Raw genomic sequence first — 25,766 nt, 5'->3', positions numbered from 1 at the left:
TCAGTATTACGGCGGCCCGGGTCAGTACTATGGAGGTGCTAAGGCCATGGGTGCTGCCGACTCGGGTATCGTCGTTGGCGGTCTCTCATTCGTGACGGAAGATTATGATGGCGACCATTACGACGGAGTTGTCAAGGCTGGCTTGGCTGCCGATCAAGCGGCTGCTGGACTCGGCGCGGCCTACGGCGCCCAAGACGCCGGCGTCGCTGTCGACGGTGGCAGAAAGGGCGGCAAGAAGTCCAAGACCATTTACCAGCTCGGCGACACTGTAATTGGCAGTGGAGCTGCAGCTGGCGCTCTAGCCGGCAATGGCCTCTATCGAGGACACTACGGCGGCCCAGCTTATAATGGAGCATTCGGACAGGGCAAGTCGGACATCGTCCTAGGAGGCGCTAGTTTCGAAACCGTGACTGGAGGTGACGGTTCGAGCGGCAGCGATGTTTTGCTCGCCAATGCGGCCAAAAATGCAGCCCTCGGAAAAGCGCTCGCCGCTAGCAAGCAAGGTAGCGACGTGTATGTCGGAGGCGAAGAAGACGAAGAGGACATGACCAAGACCTACTTTACTATGGGAGATACTGTGATTGGCGCTAATGCATTCGGAGGTGCGGCTGGCCACGGTCAGTATTACGGCGGCCCGGGTCAGTACTATGGAGGTGTCAAGGCCATGGGTGCTGCCGACTCGGGTATCGTCGTTGGCGGTCTCTCATTCGTGACGGAAGATTATGATGGCGACCATTACGACGGAGTTGTCAAGGCTGGCATGGCTGCCGATCAAGCGGCTGCTGGACTCGGCGCGGCCTACGGCGCCCAAGACGCCGGCGTCGCTGTCGATGGTGGCAGAAAGGGCGGCAAGAAGTCCAAGACCATTTACCAGCTCGGCGACACTGTAATTGGCAGTGGAGCTGCAGCTGGCGCTCTAGCCGGCAATGGCCTCTATCGAGGACACTACGGCGGCCCAGCTTATAATGGAGCATTCGGACAGGGCAAGTCGGACATCGTCCTAGGAGGCGCTAGTTTCGAAACCGTGACTGGAGGTGACGGTTCGACCGGCAGCGATGTTTTGCTCGCCAATGCGGCCGAAAATGCAGCCCTCGGAAAAGCGCTCGCCGCTAGCAAGCAAGGTAGCGACGTGTATGTCGGAGGCGAAGAAGACGAAGAGGACATGACCAAGACCTACTTTACTATGGGAGATACTGTGATTGGCGCTAATGCATTCGGAGGTGCGGCTGGCCACGGTCAGTATTACGGCGGCCCGGGTCAGTACTATGGAGGTGCTAAGGCCATGGGTGCTGCCGACTCGGGTATCGTCGTTGGCGGTCTCTCATTCGTGACGGAAGATTATGATGGCGACCATTACGACGGAGTTGTCAAGGCTGGCATGGCTGCCGATCAAGCGGCTGCTGGACTCGGCGCGGCCTACGGCGCCCAAGACGCCGGCGTCGCTGTCGACGGTGGCAGAAAGGGCGGCAAGAAGTCCAAAACCATTTACCAGCTCGGCGACACTGTAATTGGCAGTGGAGCTGCAGCTGGCGCTCTAGCCGGCAATGGCCTCTATCGAGGACACTACGGCGGCCCAGCTTATAATGGAGCATTCGGACAGGGCAAGTCGGACATCGTCCTAGGAGGCGCTAGTTTCGAAACCGTGACTGGAGGTGACGGTTCGAGCGGCAGCGATGTTTTGCTCGCCAATGCGGCCAAAAATGCAGCCCTCGGAAAAGCGCTCGCCGCTAGCAAGCAAGGTAGCGACGTGTACGTCGGAGGCGAAGAAGACGAAGAGGACGTGACCAAGACCTACTTTACTATGGGAGATACTGTGATTGGCGCTAATGCATTCGGAGGTGCGGCTGGCCACGGTCAGTATTACGGCGGCCCGGGTCAGTACTATGGAGGTGCTAAGGCCATGGGTGCTGCCGACTCGGGTATCGTCGTTGGCGGTCTCTCATTCGTGACGGAAGATTATGATGGCGACCATTACGACGGAGTTGTCAAGGCTGGCATGGCTGCCGATCAAGCGGCTGCTGGACTCGGCGCGGCCTACGGCGCCCAAGACGCCGGCGTCGCTGTCGACGGTGGCAGAAAGGGCGGCAAGAAGTCCAAGACCATTTACCAGCTCGGCGACACTGTAATTGGCAGTGGAGCTGCAGCTGGCGCTCTAGCCGGCAATGGCCTCTATCGAGGACACTACGGCGGCCCAGCTTATAATGGAGCATTCGGACAGGGCAAGTCGGACATCGTCCTAGGAGGCGCTAGTTTCGAAACCGTGACTGGAGGTGACGGTTCGAGCGGCAGCGATGTTTTGCTCGCCAATGCGGCCAAAAATGCAGCCCTCGGAAAAGCGCTCGCCGCTAGCAAGCAAGGTAGCGACGTGTACGTCGGAGGCGAAGAAGACGAAGAGGACATGACCAAGACCTACTTTACTATGGGAGATACTGTGATTGGCGCTAATGCATTCGGAGGTGCGGCTGGCCACGGTCAGTATTACGGCGGCCCGGGTCAGTACTATGGAGGTGCTAAGGCCATGGGTGCTGCCGACTCGGGTATCGTCGTTGGCGGTCTCTCATTCGTGACGGAAGATTATGATGGCGACCATTACGACGGAGTTGTCAAGGCTGGCATGGCTGCCGATCAAGCGGCTGCTGGACTCGGCGCGGCCTACGGCGCCCAAGACTCCGGCGTCGCTGTCGACGGTGGCAGAAAGGGCGGCAAGAAGTCCAAGACCATTTACCAGCTCGGCGACACTGTAATTGGCAGTGGAGCTGCAGCTGGCGCTCTAGCCGGCAATGGCCTCTATCGAGGACACTACGGCGGCCCAGCTTATAATGGAGCATTCGGACAGGGCAAGTCGGACATCGTCCTAGGAGGCGCTAGTTTCGAAACCGTGACTGGAGGTGACGGTTCGAGCGGCAGCGATGTTTTGCTCGCCAATGCGGCCAAAAATGCAGCCCTCGGAAAAGCGCTCGCCGCTAGCAAGCAAGGTAGCGACGTGTACGTCGGAGGCGAAGAAGACGAAGAGGACATGACCAAGACCTACTTTACTATGGGAGATACTGTGATTGGCGCTAATGCATTCGGAGGTGCGGCTGGCCACGGTCAGTATTACGGCGGCCCGGGTCAGTACTATGGAGGTGCTAAGGCCATGGGTGCTGCCGACTCGGGTATCGTCGTTGGCGGTCTCTCATTCGTGACGGAAGATTATGATGGCGACCATTACGACGGAGTTGTCAAGGCTGGCATGGCTGCCGATCAAGCGGCTGCTGGACTCGGCGCGGCCTACGGCGCCCAAGACGCCGGCGTCGCTGTCGACGGTGGCAGAAAGGGCGGCAAGAAGTCCAAGACCATTTACCAGCTCGGCGACACTGTAATTGGCAGTGGAGCTGCAGCTGGCGCTCTAGCCGGCAATGGCCTCTATCGAGGACACTACGGCGGCCCAGCTTATAATGGAGCATTCGGACAGGGCAAGTCGGACATCGTCCTAGGAGGCGCTAGTTTCGAAACCGTGACTGGAGGTGACGGTTCGAGCGGCAGCGATGTTTTGCTCGCCAATGCGGCCGAAAATGCAGCCCTCGGAAAAGCGCTCGCCGCTAGCAAGCAAGGTAGCGACGTGTATGTCGGAGGCGAAGAAGACGAAGAGGACATGACCAAGACCTACTTTACTATGGGAGATACTGTGATTGGCGCTAATGCATTCGGAGGTGCGGCTGGCCACGGTCAGTATTACGGCGGCCCGGGTCAGTACTATGGAGGTGCTAAGGCCATGGGTGCTGCCGACTCGGGTATCGTCGTTGGCGGTCTCTCATTCGTGACGGAAGATTATGATGGCGACCATTACGACGGAGTTGTCAAGGCTGGCATGGCTGCCGATCAAGCGGCTGCTGGACTCGGCGCGGCCTACGGCGCCCAAGACGCCGGCGTCGCTGTCGACGGTGGCAGAAAGGGCGGCAAGAAGTCCAAGACCATTTACCAGCTCGGCGACACTGTAATTGGCAGTGGAGCTGCAGCTGGCGCTCTAGCCGGCAATGGCCTCTATCGAGGACACTACGGCGGCCCAGCTTATAATGGAGCATTCGGACAGGGCAAGTCGGACATCGTCCTAGGAGGCGCTAGTTTCGAAACCGTGACTGGAGGTGACGGTTCGACCGGCAGCGATGTTTTGCTCGCCAATGCGGCCAAAAATGCAGCCCTCGGAAAAGCGCTCGCTGCTAGCAAGCAAGGTAGCGACGTGTATGTCGGAGGCGAAGAAGACGAAGAGGACATGACCAAGACCTACTTTACTATGGGAGATACTGTGATTGGCGCTAATGCATTCGGAGGTGCGGCTGGCCACGGTCAGCATTACGGCGGCCCGGGTCAGTACTATGGAGGTGCTAAGGCCATGGGTGCTGCCGACTCGGGTATCGTCGTTGGCGGTCTCTCATTCGTGACGGAAGATTATGATGGCGACCATTACGACGGAGTTGTCAAGGCTGGCATGGCTGCCGATCAAGCGGCTGCTGGACTCGGCGCGACCTACGGCGCCCAAGACGCCGGCGTCGCTGTTGACGGTGGCAGAAAGGGCGGCAAGAAGTCCAAGACCATTTACCAGCTCGGCGACACTGTAATTGGCAGTGGAGCTGCAGCTGGCGCTCTAGCCGGCAATGGCCTCTATCGAGGACACTACGGCGGCCCAGCTTATAATGGAGCATTCGGACAGGGCAAGTCGGACGTCGTCCTAGGAGGCGCTAGTTTCGAAACCGTGACTGGAGGTGACGGTTCGAGCGGCAGCGATGTTTTGCTCGCCAATGCGGCCGAAAATGCAGCCCTCGGAAAAGCGCTCGCCGCTAGCAAGCAAGGTAGCGACGTGTATGTCGGAGGCGAAGAAGACGAAGAGGACATGACCAAGACCTACTTTACTATGGGAGATACTGTGATTGGCGCTAATGCATTCGGAGGTGCGGCTGGCCACGGTCAGCATTACGGTGGCCCGGGTCAGTACTATGGAGGTGCTAAGGCCATGGGTGCTGCCGACTCGGGTATCGTCGTTGGCGGTCTCTCATTCGTGACGGAAGATTATGATGGCGACCATTACGACGGAGTTGTCAAGGCTGGCATGGCTGCCGATCAAGCGGCTGCTGGACTCGGCGCGGCCTACGGCGCCCAAGACGCCGGCGTCGCTGTCGACGGTGGCAGAAAGGGCGGCAAGAAGTCCAAGACCATTTACCAGCTCGGCGACACTGTAATTGGCAGTGGAGCTGCAGCTGGCGCTCTAGCCGGCAATGGCCTCTATCAAGGACACTACGGCGGCCCAGCTTATAATGGAGCATTCGGACAGGGCAAGTCGGACATCGTCCTAGGAGGCGCTAGTTTCGAAACCGTGACTGGAGGTGACGGTTCGAGCGGCAGCGATGTTTTGCTCGCCAATGCGGCCGAAAATGCAGCCCTCGGAAAAGCGCTCGCCGCTAGCAAGCAAGGTAGCGACGTGTATGTCGGAGGCGAAGAAGACGAAGAGGACATGACCAAGACCTACTTTACTATGGGAGATACTGTGATTGGCGCTAATGCATTCGGAGGTGCGGCTGGCCACGGTCAGTATTACGGCGGCCCGGGTCAGTACTATGGAGGTGCTAAGGCCATGGGTGCTGCCGACTCGGGTATCGTCGTTGGCGGTCTCTCATTCGTGACGGAAGATTATGATGGCGACCATTACGACGGAGTTGTCAAGGCTGGCATGGCTGCCGATCAAGCGGCTGCTGGACTCGGCGCGGCCTACGGCGCCCAAAACGCCGGCGTCGCTGTCGACGGTGGCAGAAAGGGCGGCAAGAAGTCCAAGACCATTTACCAGCTCGGCGACACTGTAATTGGCAGTGGAGCTGCAGCTGGCGCTCTAGCCGGCAATGGCCTCTATCGAGGACACTACGGCGGCCCAGCTTATAATGGAGCATTCGGACAGGGCAAGTCGGACATCGTCCTAGGAGGCGCTAGTTTCGAAACCGTGACTGGAGGTGACGGTTCGACCGGCAGCGATGTTTTGCTCGCCAATGCGGCCGAAAATGCAGCCCTCGGAAAAGCCCTCGCTGCTAGCAAGCAAGGTAGCGACGTGTATGTCGGAGGCGAAGAAGACGAAGAGGACATGACCAAGACCTACTTTACTATGGGAGATACTGTGATTGGCGCTAATGCATTCGGAGGTGCAGCTGGCCACGGTCAGTATTACGGCGGCCCGGGTCAGTACTATGGAGGTGCTAAGGCCATGGGTGCTGCCGACTCGGGTATCGTCGTTGGCGGTCTCTCATTCGTGACGGAAGATTATGATGGCGACCATTACGACGGAGTTGTCAAGGCTGGCATGGCTGCCGATCAAGCGGCTGCTGGGTTCGGAAATGGTGTAAGTTCCTCTTCGATGAAAGTATTTGCCGAAGCTTCTATGTGCTGCGACTTCTTCGGTCGAGATAAGTTTTACGGCGACTCCTGGACTGACAATAAGGATCCCTGCTCTACCTGCACTTGTGTAGATGTTGATGATATTAGGTAGGTTTGGATTTGTTTGTCTTTTGATTTATTGAAATATCTCTTTTGTATGTTGTCATGTATCCCCTTTTTGTTGCTATTTAATAGAACTTTACACTTATTGGACATTTAAACCCGAAGTCAAACCTTTTTTCATGCTGTTTTTTTAGGTGCGAGCGACAGACTTGCGACGAACCACCCACGCCCGACGACGGGTTTTCACTTGTCCTGGACAAAAACGACACTTGCTGTCCGGTTTATCGCTCGGTGCCGACCGAGTGCGACGTTTCGTCTTGTCCCTACTCGGCACCAAGCTGCGCATCCTACGAAGACCTCGTCAGCTACTCGATTGACGAGTGCTGTGCTACGTACGAGTGCAAGTGCAATCCGTCGCTCTGCCCAGCACTAGGAAACCCCGCCTGTCCGGAGGGAAGCACTCGTGTCGTCATCGAATCTGACGAATGTTGCGCGGCCGGCAAATGCATCTCGTCGGGCGACGGCCAAGCTTCGGCCGCGCACGCAGCCGCTGGTCTGCTGGCACCGGGACTCTCCGCGGGTCATTCTTCGTTTAACGACGCCGGGCTTTTCTCACCTTACGTGGGTGGCCAAGCTAGCGGTTTGGCTGGTGCGGGCGCTGGAGCTTCGGGACTGTCAGCACTTGAAATCGTCACCGAAAGTGCGATGTGCGTCGACAGCAGCGGTCAGGAGCGCGAATTCGGCAAGACCTGGTACGGAGATGGGGATCCGTGTCGCCTGTGCACTTGCTGTGACAACAACGACGTCAGGTTAGTGAATGATTTGCTTTATTGGTTTTGCAAAGCTTCGGCCAGACCATACGAATTACCGCTAGCCGCGTAACATGTTAAAACATGTCTTTTGGATGTGAATGCGTGGTATTTCGCAAGAAATGTACTTCCAAATATTAGAGTACCTCAGTAATATTGAATTTTTAACGGCTCACTTCGATTATTTTTGGCGAAATTACCGAATAAACTAACAAATAGCGGCATACATCAATATCAATAATCAAGTCTCCTTATAAGCTGTCCGTTACTAAAAACAAACAATAATTCTATCATTCTGAGCTACTCAATTAAAATTTATCCCTTAAGCAATTGCACAAAAAAACAATTTTCTCACAAAGGTACATCAAACCATGACTTTATAAAGTTACGTATAAACGTGAGATCTTAAAAAAGGTTGCCACAATGCAAAAATTTTGTCGATTTGCGCAAAACGTGAACAACTTGCCTTAACGGATAAATTGCCTTTTTTAAATGGTCGTGGTTCGGCCATAGTCACATTAAAAAGTAGAGAAAAATACTTTAACACAGAGTGATAAATTCTATAGTTTATCCTGTTTAAAGTTGCAAAACATATATTCTTAAACATTGTCTAAATTGAAACCTGTAGTTTAAAAAATAACCGTGTATTTTTTGTTTGTTAAAACGATAGAAAAAATGCCTTTAGGCTATATAGTTCAGGTTATACCAAAACTTTCATTTAAGGGAGTACGATGACACGCGCGGCGCCTTTGCGCTAATGGATTGTTGCAAAATGGGCTAAGACATACCCGAAACATAACTTTGGTAGCGCAAATTTCGCTTGAATTTACGTTGATATATATATATATATTTGTTGTTTTTTTGGGGGGAGAGCATTGCCTCGTGTCGAACTAAACACCCAAACAGACCGGAAACTGTGAAAGGCGGCACGCTTTCGCCAATTTTGTTGTGAATCGTACTATTGCCCTGAATATTCAATCTTCTCGAATTTGACATTGAATTACCTTAGCAGTTGTACAATATCTAGTGCAGTGATTCTCAACCTTTTTTAGAGCAAGAGCCGCATTTCAAACCTAATGTTTGCAAGGAGCCGCATAAAAAACATTAAGAAAGCAACAAGAAAACAACAAATATACATTACGCTAGCCAGGCTAACTAATTAACACTGTTTGCCATAGCTTGTCGATCAGGACTAAATATATTGTGACGTAACAAATCACAAAATTATTTTAAAGAGCCGGATGGAAGTACCCGGTAACATTAGTACTTCGTACTCGGGATCCTTGCTGATACAATTCATTAATTCTTCATTTCTCTTACTTACTTTGTTGCAATTCTGCTACTTCTAACTAATTTTTCACTCGGTTAGAGAGCCGCAAAATGTACAGTTGAGAGCCGCGGTTGAGAATCACTGATCTAGTGTGTGTTCGTTTTAGGGGATATTTTCGACCTAAAGGCGCACAAGCTGGAACTATAAACAATACAGGTTTCGCCAACTTAGTATATGCGACCGACCGATAAACCCTGTCAAACAGATGAATGTAATTGTTTCTTTTATATATTTACAAAGCACCGAGAGCTTACAACCCTAGTCAATTTCCACAATGACGTTTATCGTGTTTTTCTAAAGTATCTTTATTACATCTTTTCATTGTGATCATGGATGACGCCGCAGAGACTCGACCAATTTTTAATTACAACAATCCTAACTACCTTGCTGATCAGCAGTTGTTATACTAAAATCTTTAAAAACCACACATTTTACAACCAAATTGACAGTTAAAATTTGTTGCAGCCCGACGAGACCTTTCGAAGTCTGGCTTTTGCCCGCGACTAGGAATAGTTTGTCGACAAGTGCGCTAAGCGATAACAACTTAGCGTTACAAAAAACGCGAATTTTTGTATGAAGCAATTGTTACACATAACTATATTTTTGTGTCGCTACAATAACATTGCATAAATATGTGTGAACACGTATATAACCACATTGAAATTCGTGATATACTTTTAGATGTGAGACAAGAGAATGTGAATCATATCCAATTGCACCGGTGGGCTATCACGTGATCGAAGAAAAAGCAGATGAATGTTGCTACAACTACAGGGTTGTTGCAGCCGATTGTGATATTTCAAATTGCCCTTACAGCTCGAACATCTGCAACTATTACGAGGATTTAATGACCTATCAATTAGATGAGTGCTGCTGTACATACGAATGTAAATGTAACAAGGATAAATGTCCCGAACTAGGAAACCCAGAATGTCCCGGAACTTCCAAACGTGTGCACCTGCAATCAGAAGAATGCTGCCCTATTACAAAATGTGTCGAAACTAATTCACAACAAGCGACAGGAACCGGAGGATTAGCTGGAAGTCACTATGGTGGAAACGCTTTCTTTATTGAGGATTTTGGGGGTGACCATTACGACGGAGTTGTCAAGGATGGCATGGCTGCCGATCAAGCGGCTGCTGGACTCGGCGCGGCCTACGGCGCCCAAGACGCCGGCGTCGCTGTCGACGGTGGCAGAAAGGGCGGCAAGAAGTCCAAGACCATTTACCAGCTCGGCGACACTGTAATTGGCAGTGGAGCTGCAGCTGGCGCTCTAGCCGGCAATGGCCTCTATCGAGGACACTACGGCGGCCCAGCTTATAATGGAGCATTCGGACAGGGCAAGTCGGACATCGTCCTAGGAGGCGCTAGTTTCGAAACCGTGACTGGAGGTGACGGTTCGACCGGCAGCGATGTTTTGCTCGCCAATGCGGCCGAAAATGCAGCCCTCGGAAAAGCGCTCGCTGCTAGCAAGCAAGGTAGCGACGTGTACGTCGGAGGCGAAGAAGACGGAGAGGACATGACCAAGACCTACTTTACTATGGGAGATACTGTGATTGGCGCTAATGCATTCGGAGGTGCGGCTGGCCACGGTCAGTATTACGGCGGCCCGGGTCAGTACTATGGAGGTGCTAAGGCCATGGGTGCTGCCGACTCGGGTATCGTCGTTGGCGGTCTCTCATTCGTGACGGAAGATTATGATGGCGACCATTACGACGGAGTTGTCAAGGCTGGCATGGCTGCCGATCAAGCGGCTGCTGGACTCGGCGCGGCCTACGGCGCCCAAGACGCCGGCGTCGCTGTCGACGGTGGCAGAAAGGGCGGCAAGAAGTCCAAGACCATTTACCAGCTCGGCGACACTGTAATTGGCAGTGGAGCTGCAGCTGGCGCTCTAGCCGGCAATGGCCTCTATCGAGGACACTACGGCGGCCCAGCTTATAATGGAGCATTCGGACAGGGCAAGTCGGACATCGTCCTAGGAGGCGCTAGTTTCGAAACCGTGACTGGAGGTGACGGTTCGACCGGCAGCGATGTTTTGCTCGCCAATGCGGCCGAAAATGCAGCCCTCGGAAAAGCGCTCGCTGCTAGCAAGCAAGGTAGCGACGTGTACGTCGGAGGCGAAGAAGACGGAGAGGACATGACCAAGACCTACTTTACTATGGGAGATACTGTGATTGGCGCTAATGCATTCGGAGGTGCGGCTGGCCACGGTCAGTATTACGGCGGCCCGGGTCAGTACTATGGAGGTGCTAAGGCCATGGGTGCTGCCGACTCGGGTATCGTCGTTGGCGGTCTCTCATTCGTGACGGAAGATTATGATGGCGACCATTACGACGGAGTTGTCAAGGCTGGCATGGCTGCCGATCAAGCGGCTGCTGGACTCGGCGCGGCCTACGGCGCCCAAGACGCCGGCGTCGCTGTCGACGGTGGCAGAAAGGGCGGCAAGAAGTCCAAGACCATTTACCAGCTCGGCGACACTGTAATTGGCAGTGGAGCTGCAGCTGGCGCTCTAGCCGGCAATGGCCTATATCGAGGACACTACGGCGGCCCAGCTTATAATGGAGCATTCGGACAGGGCAAGTCGGACATCGTCCTAGGAGGCGCTAGTTTCGAAACCGTGACTGGAGGTGACGGTTCGACCGGCAGCGATGTTTTGCTCGCCAATGCGGCCGAAAATGCAGCCCTCGGAAAAGCGCTCGCTGCTAGCAAGCAAGGTAGCGACGTGTACGTCGGAGGCGAAGAAGACGGAGAGGACATGACCAAGACCTACTTTACTATGGGAGATACTGTGATTGGCGCTAATGCATTCGGAGGTGCGGCTGGCCACGGTCAGTATTACGGCGGCCCGGGTCAGTACTATGGAGGTGCTAAGGCCATGGGTGCTGCCGACTCGGGTATCGTCGTTGGCGGTCTCTCATTCGTGACGGAAGATTATGATGGCGACCATTACGACGGAGTTGTCAAGGCTGGCATGGCTGCCGATCAAGCGGCTGCTGGACTCGGCGCGGCCTACGGCGCCCAAGACGCCGGCGTCGCTGTCGACGGTGGCAGAAAGGGCGGCAAGAAGTCCAAGACCATTTACCAGCTCGGCGACACTGTAATTGGCAGTGGAGCTGCAGCTGGCGCTTTAGCCGGCAATGGCCTCTATCGAGGACACTACGGCGGCCCAGCTTATAATGGAGCATTCGGACAGGGCAAGTCGGACATCGTCCTAGGAGGCGCTAGTTTCGAAACCGTGACTGGAGGTGACGGTTCGACCGGCAGCGATGTTTTGCTCGCCAATGCGGCCGAAAATGCAGCCCTCGGAAAAGCGCTCGCTGCTAGCAAGCAAGGTAGCGACGTGTACGTCGGAGGCGAAGAAGACGGAGAGGACATGACCAAGACCTACTTTACTATGGGAGATACTGTGATTGGCGCTAATGCATTCGGAGGTGCGGCTGGCCACGGTCAGTATTACGGCGGCCCGGGTCAGTACTATGGAGGTGCTAAGGCCATGGGTGCTGCCGACTCGGGTATCGTCGTTGGCGGTCTCTCATTCGTGACGGAAGATTATGATGGCGACCATTACGACGGAGTTGTCAAGGCTGGCATGGCTGCCGATCAAGCGGCTGCTGGACTCGGCGCGGCCTACGGCGCCCAAGACGCCGGCGTCGCTGTCGACGGTGGCAGAAAGGGCGGCAAGAAGTCCAAGACCATTTACCAGCTCGGCGACACTGTAATTGGCAGTGGAGCTGCAGCTGGCGCTCTAGCCGGCAATGGCCTCTATCGAGGACACTACGGCGGCCCAGCTTATAATGGAGCATTCGGACAGGGCAAGTCGGACATCGTCCTAGGAGGCGCTAGTTTCGAAACCGTGACTGGAGGTGACGGTTCGACCGGCAGCGATGTTTTGCTCGCCAATGCGGCCGAAAATGCAGCCCTCGGAAAAGCGCTCGCTGCTAGCAAGCAAGGTAGCGACGTGTACGTCGGAGGCGAAGAAGACGGAGAGGACATGACCAAGACCTACTTTACTATGGGAGATACTGTGGTTGGCGCTAATGCATTCGGAGGTGCGGCTGGCCACGGTCAGTATTACGGCGGCCCGGGTCAGTACTATGGAGGTGCTAAGGCCATGGGTGCTGCCGACTCGGGTATCGTCGTTGGCGGTCTCTCATTCGTGACGGAAGATTATGATGGCGACCATTACGACGGAGTTGTCAAGGCTGGCATGGCTGCCGATCAAGCGGCTGCTGGACTCGGCGCGGCCTACGGCGCCCAAGACGCCGGCGTCGCTCTCGACGGTGGCAGAAAGGGCGGCAAGAAGTCCAAGACCATTTACCAGCTCGGCGACACTGTAATTGGCAGTGGAGCTGCAGCTGGCGCTCTAGCCGGCAATGGCCTCTATCGAGGACACTACGGCGGCCCAGCTTATAATGGAGCATTCGGACAGGGCAAGTCGGACATCGTCCTAGGAGGCGCTAGTTTCGAAACCGTGACTGGAGGTGACGGTTCGACCGGCAGCGATGTTTTGCTCGCCAATGCGGCCGAAAATGCAGCCCTCGGAAAAGCGCTCGCTGCTAGCAAGCAAGGTAGCGACGTGTACGTCGGAGGCGAAGAAGACGGAGAGGACATGACCAAGACCTACTTTACTATGGGAGATACTGTGATTGGCGCTAATGCATTCGGAGGTGCGGCTGGCCACGGTCAGTATTACGGCGGCCCGGGTCAGTACTATGGAGGTGCTAAGGCCATGGGTGCTGCCGACTCGGGTATCGTCGTTGGCGGTCTCTCATTCGTGACCGAAGATTATGATGGCGACCAGTACGACGGAGTTGTCAAGGCTGGCATGGCTGCCGATCAAGCGGCTGCTGGACTCGGCGCGGCCTACGGCGCCCAAGACGCCGGCGTCGCTGTCGACGGTGGCAGAAAGGGCGGCAAGAAGTCCAAGACCATTTACCAGCTCGGCGACACTGTAATTGGCAGTGGAGCTGCAGCTGGCGCTCTAGCCGGCAATGGCCTCTATCGAGGACACTACGGCGGCCCAGCTTATAATGGAGCATTCGGACAGGGCAAGTCGGACATCGTCCTAGGAGGCGCTAGTTTCGAAACCGTGACTGGAGGTGACGGTTCGACCGGCAGCGATGTTTTGCTCGCCAATGCGGCCGAAAATGCAGCCCTCGGAAAAGCGCTCGCTGCTAGCAAGCAAGGTAGCGACGTGTACGTCGGAGGCGAAGAAGACGGAGAGGACATGACCAAGACCTACTTTACTATGGGAGATACTGTGATTGGCGCTAATGCATTCGGAGGTGCGGCTGGCCACGGTCAGTATTACGGCGGCCCGGGTCAGTACTATGGAGGTGCTAAGGCCATGGGTGCTGCCGACTCGGGTATCGTCGTTGGCGGTCTCTCATTCGTGACGGAAGATTATGATGGCGACCATTACGACGGAGTTGTCAAGGCTGGCATGGCTGCCGATCAAGCGGCTGCTGGACTCGGCGCGGCCTACGGCGCCCAAGACGCCGGCGTCGCTGTCGACGGTGGCAGAAAGGGCGGCAAGAAGTCCAAGACCATTTACCAGCTCGGCGACACTGTAATTGGCAGTGGAGCTGCAGCTGGCGCTCTAGCCGGCAATGGCCTCTATCGAGGACACTACGGCGGCCCAGCTTATAATGGAGCATTCGGACAGGGCAAGTCGGACATCGTCCTAGGAGGCGCTAGTTTCGAAACCGTGACTGGAGGTGACGGTTCGACCGGCAGCGATGTTTTGCTCGCCAATGCGGCCGAAAATGCAGCCCTCGGAAAAGCGCTCGCTGCTAGCAAGCAAGGTAGCGACGTGTACGTCGGAGGCGAAGAAGACGGAGAGGACATGACCAAGACCTACTTTACTATGGGAGATACTGTGATTGGCGCTAATGCATTCGGAGGTGCGGCTGGCCACGGTCAGTATTACGGCGGCCCGGGTCAGTACTATGGAGGTGCTAAGGCCATGGGTGCTGCCGACTCGGGTATCGTCGTTGGCGGTCTCTCATTCGTGACGGAAGATTATGATGGCGACCATTACGACGGAGTTGTCAAGGCTGGCATGGCTGCCGATCAAGCGGCTGCTGGACTCGGCGCGGCCTACGGCGCCCAAGACGCCGGCGTCGCTGTCGACGGTGGCAGAAAGGGCGGCAAGAAGTCCAAGACCATTTACCAGCTCGGCGACACTGTAATTGGCAGTGGAGCTGCAGCTGGCGCTCTAGCCGGCAATGGCCTATATCGAGGACACTACGGCGGCCCAGCTTATAATGGAGCATTCGGACAGGGCAAGTCGGACATCGTCCTAGGAGGCGCTAGTTTCGAAACCGTGACTGGAGGTGACGGTTCGACCGGCAGCGATGTTTTGCTCGCCAATGCGGCCGAAAATGCAGCCCTCGGAAAAGCGCTCGCTGCTAGCAAGCAAGGTAGCGACGTGTACGTCGGAGGCGAAGAAGACGGAGAGGACATGACCAAGACCTACTTTACTATGGGAGATACTGTGATTGGCGCTAATGCATTCGGAGGTGCGGCTGGCCACGGTCAGTATTACGGCGGCCCGGGTCAGTACTATGGAGGTGCTAAGGCCATGGGTGCTGCCGACTCGGGTATCGTCGTTGGCGGTCTCTCATTCGTGACGGAAGATTATGATGGCGACCATTACGACGGAGTTGTCAAGGCTGGCATGGCTGCCGATCAAGCGGCTGCTGGACTCGGCGCGGCCTACGGCGCCCAAGACGCCGGCGTCGCTGTCGACGGTGGCAGAAAGGGCGGCAAGAAGTCCAAGACCATTTACCAGCTCGGCGACACTGTAATTGGCAGTGGAGCTGCAGCTGGCGCTCTAGCCGGCAATGGCCTCTATCGAGGACACTACGGCGGCCCAGCTTATAATGGAGCATTCGGACAGGGCAAGTCGGACATCGTCCTAGGAGGCGCTAGTTTCGAAACCGTGACTGGAGGTGACGGTTCGACCGGCAGCGATGTTTTGCTCGCCAATGCGGCCGAAAATGCAGCCCTCGGAAAAGCGCTCGCTGCTAGCAAGCAAGGTAGCGACGTGTACGTCGGAGGCGAAGAAGACGGAGAGGACATGACCAAGACCTACTTTACTATGGGAGATACTGTGATTGGCGCTAATGCATTCGGAGGTGCGGCTGGCCACGGTCAGTATTACGGCGGCCCGGGTCAGTACTATGGAGGTGCTAAGGCCATGGGTGCTGCCGACTCGGGTATCGTCGTTGGCGGTCTCTCATTCGTGACGGAAGATTATGATGGCGACCATTACGACGGAGTTGTCAAGGCTGGCATGGCTGCCGATCAAGCGGCTGCTGGACTCGGCGCGGCCTACGGCGCCCAAGACGCCGGCGTCGCTGTCGACGGTGGCAGAAAGGGCGGCAAGAAGTCCAAGACCATTTACCAGCTCGGCGACACTGTAATTGGCAGTGGAGCTGCAGCTGGCGCTCTAGCCGGCAATGGCCTCTATCGAGGACACTACGGCGGCCCAGCTTATAATGGAGCATTCGGACAGGGCAAGTCGGACATCGTCCTAGGAGGCGCTAGTTTCGAAACCGTGACTGGAGGTGACGGTTCGACCGGCAGCGATGTTTTGCTCGCCAATGCGGCCGAAAATGCAGCCCTCGGAAAAGCGCTCGCCGCTAGCAAGCAAGGTAGCGACGTGTACGTCGGAGGCGAAGAAGACGAAGAGGACATGACCAAGACCTACTTTACTATGGGAGATACTGTGATTGGCGCTAATGCATTCGGAGGTGCGGCTGGCCACGGTCAGTATTACGGCGGCCCGGGTCAGTACTATGGAGGTGCTAAGGCCATGGGTGCTGCCGACTCGGGTATCGTCGTTGGCGGTCTCTCATTCGTGACGGAAGATTATGATGGCGACCATTACGACGGAGTTGTCAAGGCTGGCATGGCTGCCGATCAAGCGGCTGCTGGACTCGGCGCGGCCTACGGCGCCCAAGACGCCGGCGTCGCTGTCGACGGTGGCAGAAAGGGCGGCAAGAAGTCCAAGACCATTTACCAGCTCGGCGACACTGTAATTGGCAGTGGAGCTGCAGCTGGCGCTCTAGCCGGCAATGGCCTCTATCGAGGACACTACGGCGGCCCAGCTTATAATGGAGCATTCGGACAGGGCAAGTCGGACATCGTCCTAGGAGGCGCTAGTTTCGAAACCGTGACTGGAGGTGACGGTTCGAGCGGCAGCGATGTTTTGCTCGCCAATGCGGCCGAAAATGCAGCCCTCGGAAAAGCGCTCGCCGCTAGCAAGCAAGGTAGCGACGTGTACGTCGGAGGCGAAGAAGACGAAGAGGACATGACCAAGACCTACTTTACTATGGGAGATACTGTGATTGGCGCTAATGCATTCGGAGGTGCGGCTGGCCACGGTCAGTATTACGGCGGCCCGGGTCAGTACTATGGAGGTGCTAAGGCCATGGGTGCTGCCGACTCGGGTATCGTCGTTGGCGGTCTCTCATTCGTGACGGAAGATTATGATGGCGACCATTACGACGGAGTTGTCAAGGCTGGCATGGCTGCCGATCAAGCGGCTGCTGGACTCGGCGCGGCCTACGGCGCCCAAGACGCCGGCGTCGCTGTCGACGGTGGCAGAAAGGGCGGCAAGAAGTCCAAGACCATTTACCAGCTCGGCGACACTGTAATTGGCAGTGGAGCTGCAGCTGGCGCTCTAGCCGGCAATGGCCTCTATCGAGGACACTACGGCGGCCCAGCTTATAATGGAGCATTCGGACAGGGCAAGTCGGACATCGTCCTAGGAGGCGCTAGTTTCGAAACCGTGACTGGAGGTGACGGTTCGACCGGCAGCGATGTTTTGCTCGCCAATGCGGCCGAAAATGCAGCCCTCGGAAAAGCGCTCGCCGCTAGCAAGCAAGGTAGCGACGTGTACGTCGGAGGCGAAGAAGACGAAGAGGACATGACCAAGACCTACTTTACTATGGGAGATACTGTGATTGGCGCTAATGCATTCGGAGGTGCGGCTGGCCACGGTCAGTATTACGGCGGCCCGGGTCAGTACTATGGAGGTGCTAAGGCCATGGGTGCTGCCGACTCGGGTATCGTCGTTGGCGGTCTCTCATTCGTGACGGAAGATTATGATGGCGACCATTACGACGGAGTTGTCAAGGCTGGCATGGCTGCCGATCAAGCGGCTGCTGGACTCGGCGCGGCCTACGGCGCCCAAGACGCCGGCGTCGCTGTCGACGGTGGCAGAAAGGGCGGCAAGAAGTCCAAGACCATTTACCAGCTCGGCGACACTGTAATTGGCAGTGGAGCTGCAGCTGGCGCTCTAGCCGGCAATGGCCTCTATCGAGGACACTACGGCGGCCCAGCTTATAATGGAGCATTCGGACAGGGCAAGTCGGACATCGTCCTAGGAGGCGCTAGTTTCGAAACCGTGACTGGAGGTGACGGTTCGAGCGGCAGCGATGTTTTGCTCGCCAATGCGGCCGAAAATGCAGCCCTCGGAAAAGCGCTCGCTGCTAGCAAGCAAGGTAGCGACGTGTACGTCGGAGGCGAAGAAGACGGAGAGGACATGACCAAGACCTACTTTACTATGGGAGATACTGTGATTGGCGCTAATGCATTCGGAGGTGCGGCTGGCCACGGTCAGTATTACGGCGGCCCGGGTCAGTACTATGGAGGTGCTAAGGCCATGGGTGCTGCCGACTCGGGTATCGTCGTTGGCGGTCTCTCATTCGTGACGGAAGATTATGATGGCGACCATTACGACGGAGTTGTCAAGGCTGGCATGGCTGCCGATCAAGCGGCTGCTGGACTCGGCGCGGCCTACGGCGCCCAAGACGCCGGCGTCGCTGTCGACGGTGGCAGAAAGGGCGGCAAGAAGTCCAAGACCATTTACCAGCTCGGCGACACTGTAATTGGCAGTGGAGCTGCAGCTGGCGCTCTAGCCGGCAATGGCCTCTATCGAGGACACTACGGCGGCCCAGCTTATAATGGAGCATTCGGACAGGGCAAGTCGGACATCGTCCTAGGAGGCGCTAGTTTCGAAACCGTGACTGGAGGTGACGGTTCGAGCGGCAGCGATGTTTTGCTCGCCAATGCGGCCGAAAATGCAGCCCTCGGAAAAGCGCTCGCCGCTAGCAAGCAAGGTAGCGACGTGTACGTCGGAGGCGAAGAAGACGAAGAGGACATGACCAAGACCTACTTTACTATGGGAGATACTGTGATTGGCGCTAATGCATTCGGAGGTGCGGCTGGCCACGGTCAGTATTACGGCGGCCCGGGTCAGTACTATGGAGGTGCTAAGGCCATGGGTGCTGCCGACTCGGGTATCGTCGTTGGCGGTCTCTCATTCGTGACGGAAGATTATGATGGCGACCATTACGACGGAGTTGTCAAGGCTGGCATGGCTGCCGATCAAGCGGCTGCTGGACTCGGCGCGGCCTACGGCGCCCAAGACGCCGGCGTCGCTGTCGACGGTGGCAGAAAGGGCGGCAAGAAGTCCAAGACCATTTACCAGCTCGGCGACACTGTAATTGGCAGTGGAGCTGCAGCTGGCGCTCTAGCCGGCAATGGCCTCTATCGAGGACACTACGGCGGCCCAGCTTATAATGGAGCATTCGGACAGGGCAAGTCGGACATCGTCCTAGGAGGCGCTAGTTTCGAAACCGTGACTGGAGGTGACGGTTCGACCGGCAGCGATGTTTTGCTCGCCAATGCGGCCGAAAATGCAGCCCTCGGAAAAGCGCTCGCTGCTAGCAAGCAAGGTAGCGACGTGTACGTCGGAGGCGAAGAAGACGGAGAGGACATGACCAAGACCTACTTTACTATGGGAGATACTGTGATTGGCGCTAATGCATTCGGAGGTGCGGCTGGCCACGGTCAGTATTACGGCGGCCCGGGTCAGTACTATGGAGGTGCTAAGGCCATGGGTGCTGCCGACTCGGGTATCGTCGTTGGCGGTCTCTCATTCGTGACGGAAGATTATGATGGCGACCATTACGACGGAGTTGTCAAGGCTGGCATGGCTGCCGATCAAGCGGCTGCTGGACTCGGCGCGGCCTACGGCGCCCAAGACGCCGGCGTCGCTGTCGACGGTGGCAGAAAGGGCGGCAAGAAGTCCAAGACCATTTACCAGCTCGGCGACACTGTAATTGGCAGTGGAGCTGCAGCTGGCGCTCTAGCCGGCAATGGCCTCTATCGAGGACACTACGGCGGCCCAGCTTATAATGGAGCATTCGGACAGGGCAAGTCGGACATCGTCCTAGGAGGCGCTAGTTTCGAAACCGTGACTGGAGGTGACGGTTCGAGCGGCAGCGATGTTTTGCTCGCCAATGCGGCCGAAAATGCAGCCCTCGGAAAAGCGCTCGCCGCTAGCAAGCAAGGTAGCGACGTGTACGTCGGAGGCGAAGAAGACGAAGAGGACATGACCAAGACCTACTTTACTATGGGAGATACTGTGATTGGCGCTAATGCATTCGGAGGTGCGGCTGGCCACGGTCAGTATTACGGCGGCCCGGGTCAGTACTATGGAGGTGCTAAGGCCATGGGTGCTGCCGACTCGGGTATCGTCGTTGGCGGTCTCTCATTCGTGACGGAAGATTATGATGGCGACCATTACGACGGAGTTGTCAAGGCTGGCATGGCTGCCGATCAAGCGGCTGCTGGACTCGGCGCGGCCTACGGCGCCCAAGACGCCGGCGTCGCTGTCGACGGTGGCAGAAAGGGCGGCAAGAAGTCCAAGACCATTTACCAGCTCGGCGACACTGTAATTGGCAGTGGAGCTGCAGCTGGCGCTCTAGCCGGCAATGGCCTCTATCGAGGACACTACGGCGGCCCAGCTTATAATGGAGCATTCGGACAGGGCAAGTCGGACATCGTCCTAGGAGGCGCTAGTTTCGAAACCGTGACTGGAGGTGACGGTTCGAGCGGCAGCGATGTTTTGCTCGCCAATGCGGCCGAAAATGCAGCCCTCGGAAAAGCGCTCGCTGCTAGCAAGCAAGGTAGCGACGTGTACGTCGGAGGCGAAGAAGACGGAGAGGACATGACCAAGACCTACTTTACTATGGGAGATACTGTGATTGGCGCTAATGCATTCGGAGGTGCGGCTGGCCACGGTCAGTATTACGGCGGCCCGGGTCAGTACTATGGAGGTGCTAAGGCCATGGGTGCTGCCGACTCGGGTATCGTCGTTGGCGGTCTCTCATTCGTGACGGAAGATTATGATGGCGACCATTACGACGGAGTTGTCAAGGCTGGCATGGCTGCCGATCAAGCGGCTGCTGGACTCGGCGCGGCCTACGGCGCCCAAGACGCCGGCGTCGCTGTCGACGGTGGCAGAAAGGGCGGCAAGAAGTCCAAGACCATTTACCAGCTCGGCGACACTGTAATTGGCAGTGGAGCTGCAGCTGGCGCTCTAGCCGGCAATGGCCTCTATCGAGGACACTACGGCGGCCCAGCTTATAATGGAGCATTCGGACAGGGCAAGTCGGACATCGTCCTAGGAGGCGCTAGTTTCGAAACCGTGACTGGAGGTGACGGTTCGAGCGGCAGCGATGTTTTGCTCGCCAATGCGGCCGAAAATGCAGCCCTCGGAAAAGCGCTCGCCGCTAGCAAGCAAGGTAGCGACGTGTACGTCGGAGGCGAAGAAGACGAAGAGGACATGACCAAGACCTACTTTACTATGGGAGATACTGTGATTGGCGCTAATGCATTCGGAGGTGCGGCTGGCCACGGTCAGTATTACGGCGGCCCGGGTCAGTACTATGGAGGTGCTAAGGCCATGGGTGCTGCCGACTCGGGTATCGTCGTTGGCGGTCTCTCATTCGTGACGGAAGATTATGATGGCGACCATTACGACGGAGTTGTCAAGGCTGGCATGGCTGCCGATCAAGCGGCTGCTGGACTCGGCGCGGCCTACGGCGCCCAAGACGCCGGCGTCGCTGTCGACGGTGGCAGAAAGGGCGGCAAGAAGTCCAAGACCATTTACCAGCTCGGCGACACTGTAATTGGCAGTGGAGCTGCAGCTGGCGCTCTAGCCGGCAATGGCCTCTATCGAGGACACTACGGCGGCCCAGCTTATAATGGAGCATTCGGACAGGGCAAGTCGGACATCGTCCTAGGAGGCGCTAGTTTCGAAACCGTGACTGGAGGTGACGGTTCGACCGGCAGCGATGTTTTGCTCGCCAATGCGGCCGAAAATGCAGCCCTCGGAAAAGCGCTCGCTGCTAGCAAGCAAGGTAGCGACGTGTACGTCGGAGGCGAAGAAGACGGAGAGGACATGACCAAGACCTACTTTACTATGGGAGATACTGTGATTGGCGCTAATGCATTCGGAGGTGCGGCTGGCCACGGTCAGTATTACGGCGGCCCGGGTCAGTACTATGGAGGTGCTAAGGCCATGGGTGCTGCCGACTCGGGTATCGTCGTTGGCGGTCTCTCATTCGTGACGGAAGATTATGATGGCGACCATTACGACGGAGTTGTCAAGGCTGGCATGGCTGCCGATCAAGCGGCTGCTGGACTCGGCGCGGCCTACGGCGCCCAAGACGCCGGCGTCGCTGTCGACGGTGGCAGAAAGGGCGGCAAGAAGTCCAAGACCATTTACCAGCTCGGCGACACTGTAATTGGCAGTGGAGCTGCAGCTGGCGCTCTAGCCGGCAATGGCCTCTATCGAGGACACTACGGCGGCCCAGCTTATAATGGAGCATTCGGACAGGGCAAGTCGGACATCGTCCTAGGAGGCGCTAGTTTCGAAACCGTGACTGGAGGTGACGGTTCGAGCGGCAGCGATGTTTTGCTCGCCAATGCGGCCGAAAATGCAGCCCTCGGAAAAGCGCTCGCCGCTAGCAAGCAAGGTAGCGACGTGTACGTCGGAGGCGAAGAAGACGAAGAGGACATGACCAAGACCTACTTTACTATGGGAGATACTGTGATTGGCGCTAATGCATTCGGAGGTGCGGCTGGCCACGGTCAGTATTACGGCGGCCCGGGTCAGTACTATGGAGGTGCTAAGGCCATGGGTGCTGCCGACTCGGGTATCGTCGTTGGCGGTCTCTCATTCGTGACGGAAGATTATGATGGCGACCATTACGACGGAGTTGTCAAGGCTGGCATGGCTGCCGATCAAGCGGCTGCTGGACTCGGCGCGGCCTACGGCGCCCAAGACGCCGGCGTCGCTGTCGACGGTGGCAGAAAGGGCGGCAAGAAGTCCAAGACCATTTACCAGCTCGGCGACACTGTAATTGGCAGTGGAGCTGCAGCTGGCGCTCTAGCCGGCAATGGCCTCTATCGAGGACACTACGGCGGCCCAGCTTATAATGGAGCATTCGGACAGGGCAAGTCGGACATCGTCCTAGGAGGCGCTAGTTTCGAAACCGTGACTGGAGGTGACGGTTCGAGCGGCAGCGATGTTTTGCTCGCCAATGCGGCCGAAAATGCAGCCCTCGGAAAAGCGCTCGCCGCTAGCAAGCAAGGTAGCGACGTGTACGTCGGAGGCGAAGAAGACGAAGAGGACATGACCAAGACCTACTTTACTATGGGAGATACTGTGATTGGCGCTAATGCATTCGGAGGTGCGGCTGGCCACGGTCAGTATTACGGCGGCCCGGGTCAGTACTATGGAGGTGCTAAGGCCATGGGTGCTGCCGACTCGGGTATCGTCGTTGGCGGTCTCTCATTCGTGACGGAAGATTATGATGGCGACCATTACGACGGAGTTGTCAAGGCTGGCATGGCTGCCGATCAAGCGGCTGCTGGACTCGGCGCGGCCTACGGCGCCCAAGACGCCGGCGTCGCTGTCGACGGTGGCAGAAAGGGCGGCAAGAAGTCCAAGACCATTTACCAGCTCGGCGACACTGTAATTGGCAGTGGAGCTGCAGCTGGCGCTCTAGCCGGCAATGGCCTCTATCGAGGACACTACGGCGGCCCAGCTTATAATGGAGCATTCGGACAGGGCAAGTCGGACATCGTCCTAGGAGGCGCTAGTTTCGAAACCGTGACTGGAGGTGACGGTTCGAGCGGCAGCGATGTTTTGCTCGCCAATGCGGCCGAAAATGCAGCCCTCGGAAAAGCGCTCGCCGCTAGCAAGCAAGGTAGCGACGTGTACGTCGGAGGCGAAGAAGACGAAGAGGACATGACCAAGACCTACTTTACTATGGGAGATACTGTGATTGGCGCTAATGCATTCGGAGGTGCGGCTGGCCACGGTCAGTATTACGGCGGTCCGGGTCAGTACTATGGAGGTGCTAAGGCCATGGGTGCTGCCGACTCGGGTATCGTCGTTGGCGGTCTTTCATTCGTGACGGAAGATTATGATGGCGACCATTACGACGGAGTTGTCAAGGCTGGCATGGCTGCCGATCAAGCGGCTGCTGGACTCGGCGCGGCCTACGGCGCCCAAGACGCCGGCGTCGCTGTCGACGGTGGCAGAAAGGGCGGCAAGAAGTCCAAGACCATTTACCAGCTCGGCGACACTGTAATTGGCAGTGGAGCTGCAGCTGGCGCTCTAGCCGGCAATGGCCTCTATCGAGGACACTACGGCGGCCCAGCTTATAATGGAGCATTCGGACAGGGCAAGTCGGACATCGTCCTAGGAGGCGCTAGTTTCAAAACCGTGACTGGAGGTGACGGTTCGACCGGCAGCGATGTTTTGCTCGCCAATGCGGCCGAAAATGCAGCCCTCGGAAAAGCGCTCGCCGCTAGCAAGCAAGGTAGCGACGTGTACGTCGGAGGCGAAGAAGACGAAGAGGACATGACCAAGACCTACTTTACTATGGGAGATACTGTGATTGGCGCTAATGCATTCGGAGGTGCGGCTGGCCACGGTCAGTATTACGGCGGTCCGGGTCAGTACTATGGAGGTGCTAAGGCCATGGGTGCTGCCGACTCGGGTATCGTCGTTGGCGGTCTTTCATTCGTGACGGAAGATTATGATGGCGACCATTACGACGGAGTTGTCAAGGCTGGCATGGCTGCCGATCAAGCGGCTGCTGGACTCGGCGCGGCCTACGGCGCCCAAGACGCCGGCGTCGCTGTCGACGGTGGCAGAAAGGGCGGCAAGAAGTCCAAGACCATTTACCAGCTCGGCGACACTGTAATTGGCAGTGGAGCTGCAGCTGGCGCTCTAGCCGGCAATGGCCTCTATCGAGGACACTACGGCGGCCCAGCTTATAATGGAGCATTCGGACAGGGCAAGTCGGACATCGTCCTAGGAGGCGCTAGTTTCGAAACCGTGACTGGAGGTGACGGTTCGACCGGCAGCGATGTTTTGCTCGCCAATGCGGCCGAAAATGCAGCCCTCGGAAAAGCGCTCGCCGCTAGCAAGCAAGGTAGCGACGTGTACGTCGGAGGCGAAGAAGACGAAGAGGACATGACCAAGACCTACTTTACTATGGGAGATACTGTGATTGGCGCTAATGCATTCGGAGGTGCGGCTGGCCACGGTCAGTATTACGGCGGCCCGGGTCAGTACTATGGAGGTGCTAAGGCCATGGGTGCTGCCGACTCGGGTATCGTCGTTGGCGGTCTCTCATTCGTGACGGAAGATTATGATGGCGACCATTACGACGGAGTTGTCAAGGCTGGCATGGCTGCCGATCAAGCGGCTGCTGGACTCGGCGCGGCCTACGGCGCCCAAGACGCCGGCGTCGCTGTCGACGGTGGCAGAAAGGGCGGCAAGAAGTCCAAGACCATTTACCAGCTCGGCGACACTGTAATTGGCAGTGGAGCTGCAGCTGGCGCTCTAGCCGGCAATGGCCTCTATCGAGGACACTACGGCGGCCCAGCTTATAATGGAGCATTCGGACAGGGCAAGTCGGACATCGTCCTAGGAGGCGCTAGTTTCGAAACCGTGACTGGAGGTGACGGTTCGACCGGCAGCGATGTTTTGCTCGCCAATGCGGCCGAAAATGCAGCCCTCGGAAAAGCGCTCGCTGCTAGCAAGCAAGGTAGCGACGTGTACGTCGGAGGCGAAGAAGACGGAGAGGACATGACCAAGACCTACTTTACTATGGGAGATACTGTGATTGGCGCTAATGCATTCGGAGGTGCGGCTGGCCACGGTCAGTATTACGGCGGCCCGGGTCAGTACTATGGAGGTGCTAAGGCCATGGGTGCTGCCGACTCGGGTATCGTCGTTGGCGGTCTCTCATTCGTGACGGAAGATTATGATGGCGACCATTACGACG

The 25,766-nt window shown here is 56.8% G+C and overlaps 1 protein-coding gene across 1 annotated transcript in view; it reads left to right on the top strand.

Moving 5' to 3' along the window:
* The first annotated feature begins 6,322 nt into the window (after window positions 1-6,322).
* Window positions 6,323-25,766, top strand: part of LOC146157394 (uncharacterized) — an 87,755-nt gene continuing 68,311 nt past the window's right edge. Inside the window, exons 1-3 of the mRNA XM_083388201.1 lie at window positions 6,323-6,504; window positions 6,654-7,268; window positions 9,280-9,465. Of these exons, the coding sequence (XP_083244327.1) occupies window positions 6,323-6,504; window positions 6,654-7,268; window positions 9,280-9,465 (983 nt within the window). The remainder of the gene's footprint in view (window positions 6,505-6,653; window positions 7,269-9,279; window positions 9,466-25,766) is intronic.

This window comes from Ascidiella aspersa, chromosome 4 (assembly GCF_963924565.1).
Source record: "Ascidiella aspersa chromosome 4, kaAscAspe10.2, whole genome shotgun sequence".
NCBI classification, from domain to species: domain Eukaryota; kingdom Metazoa; phylum Chordata; class Ascidiacea; order Phlebobranchia; family Ascidiidae; genus Ascidiella; species Ascidiella aspersa.
Note: the sequence above shows the minus strand (reverse complement) of the source record. Positions and strands in the feature narration are given on the sequence as shown.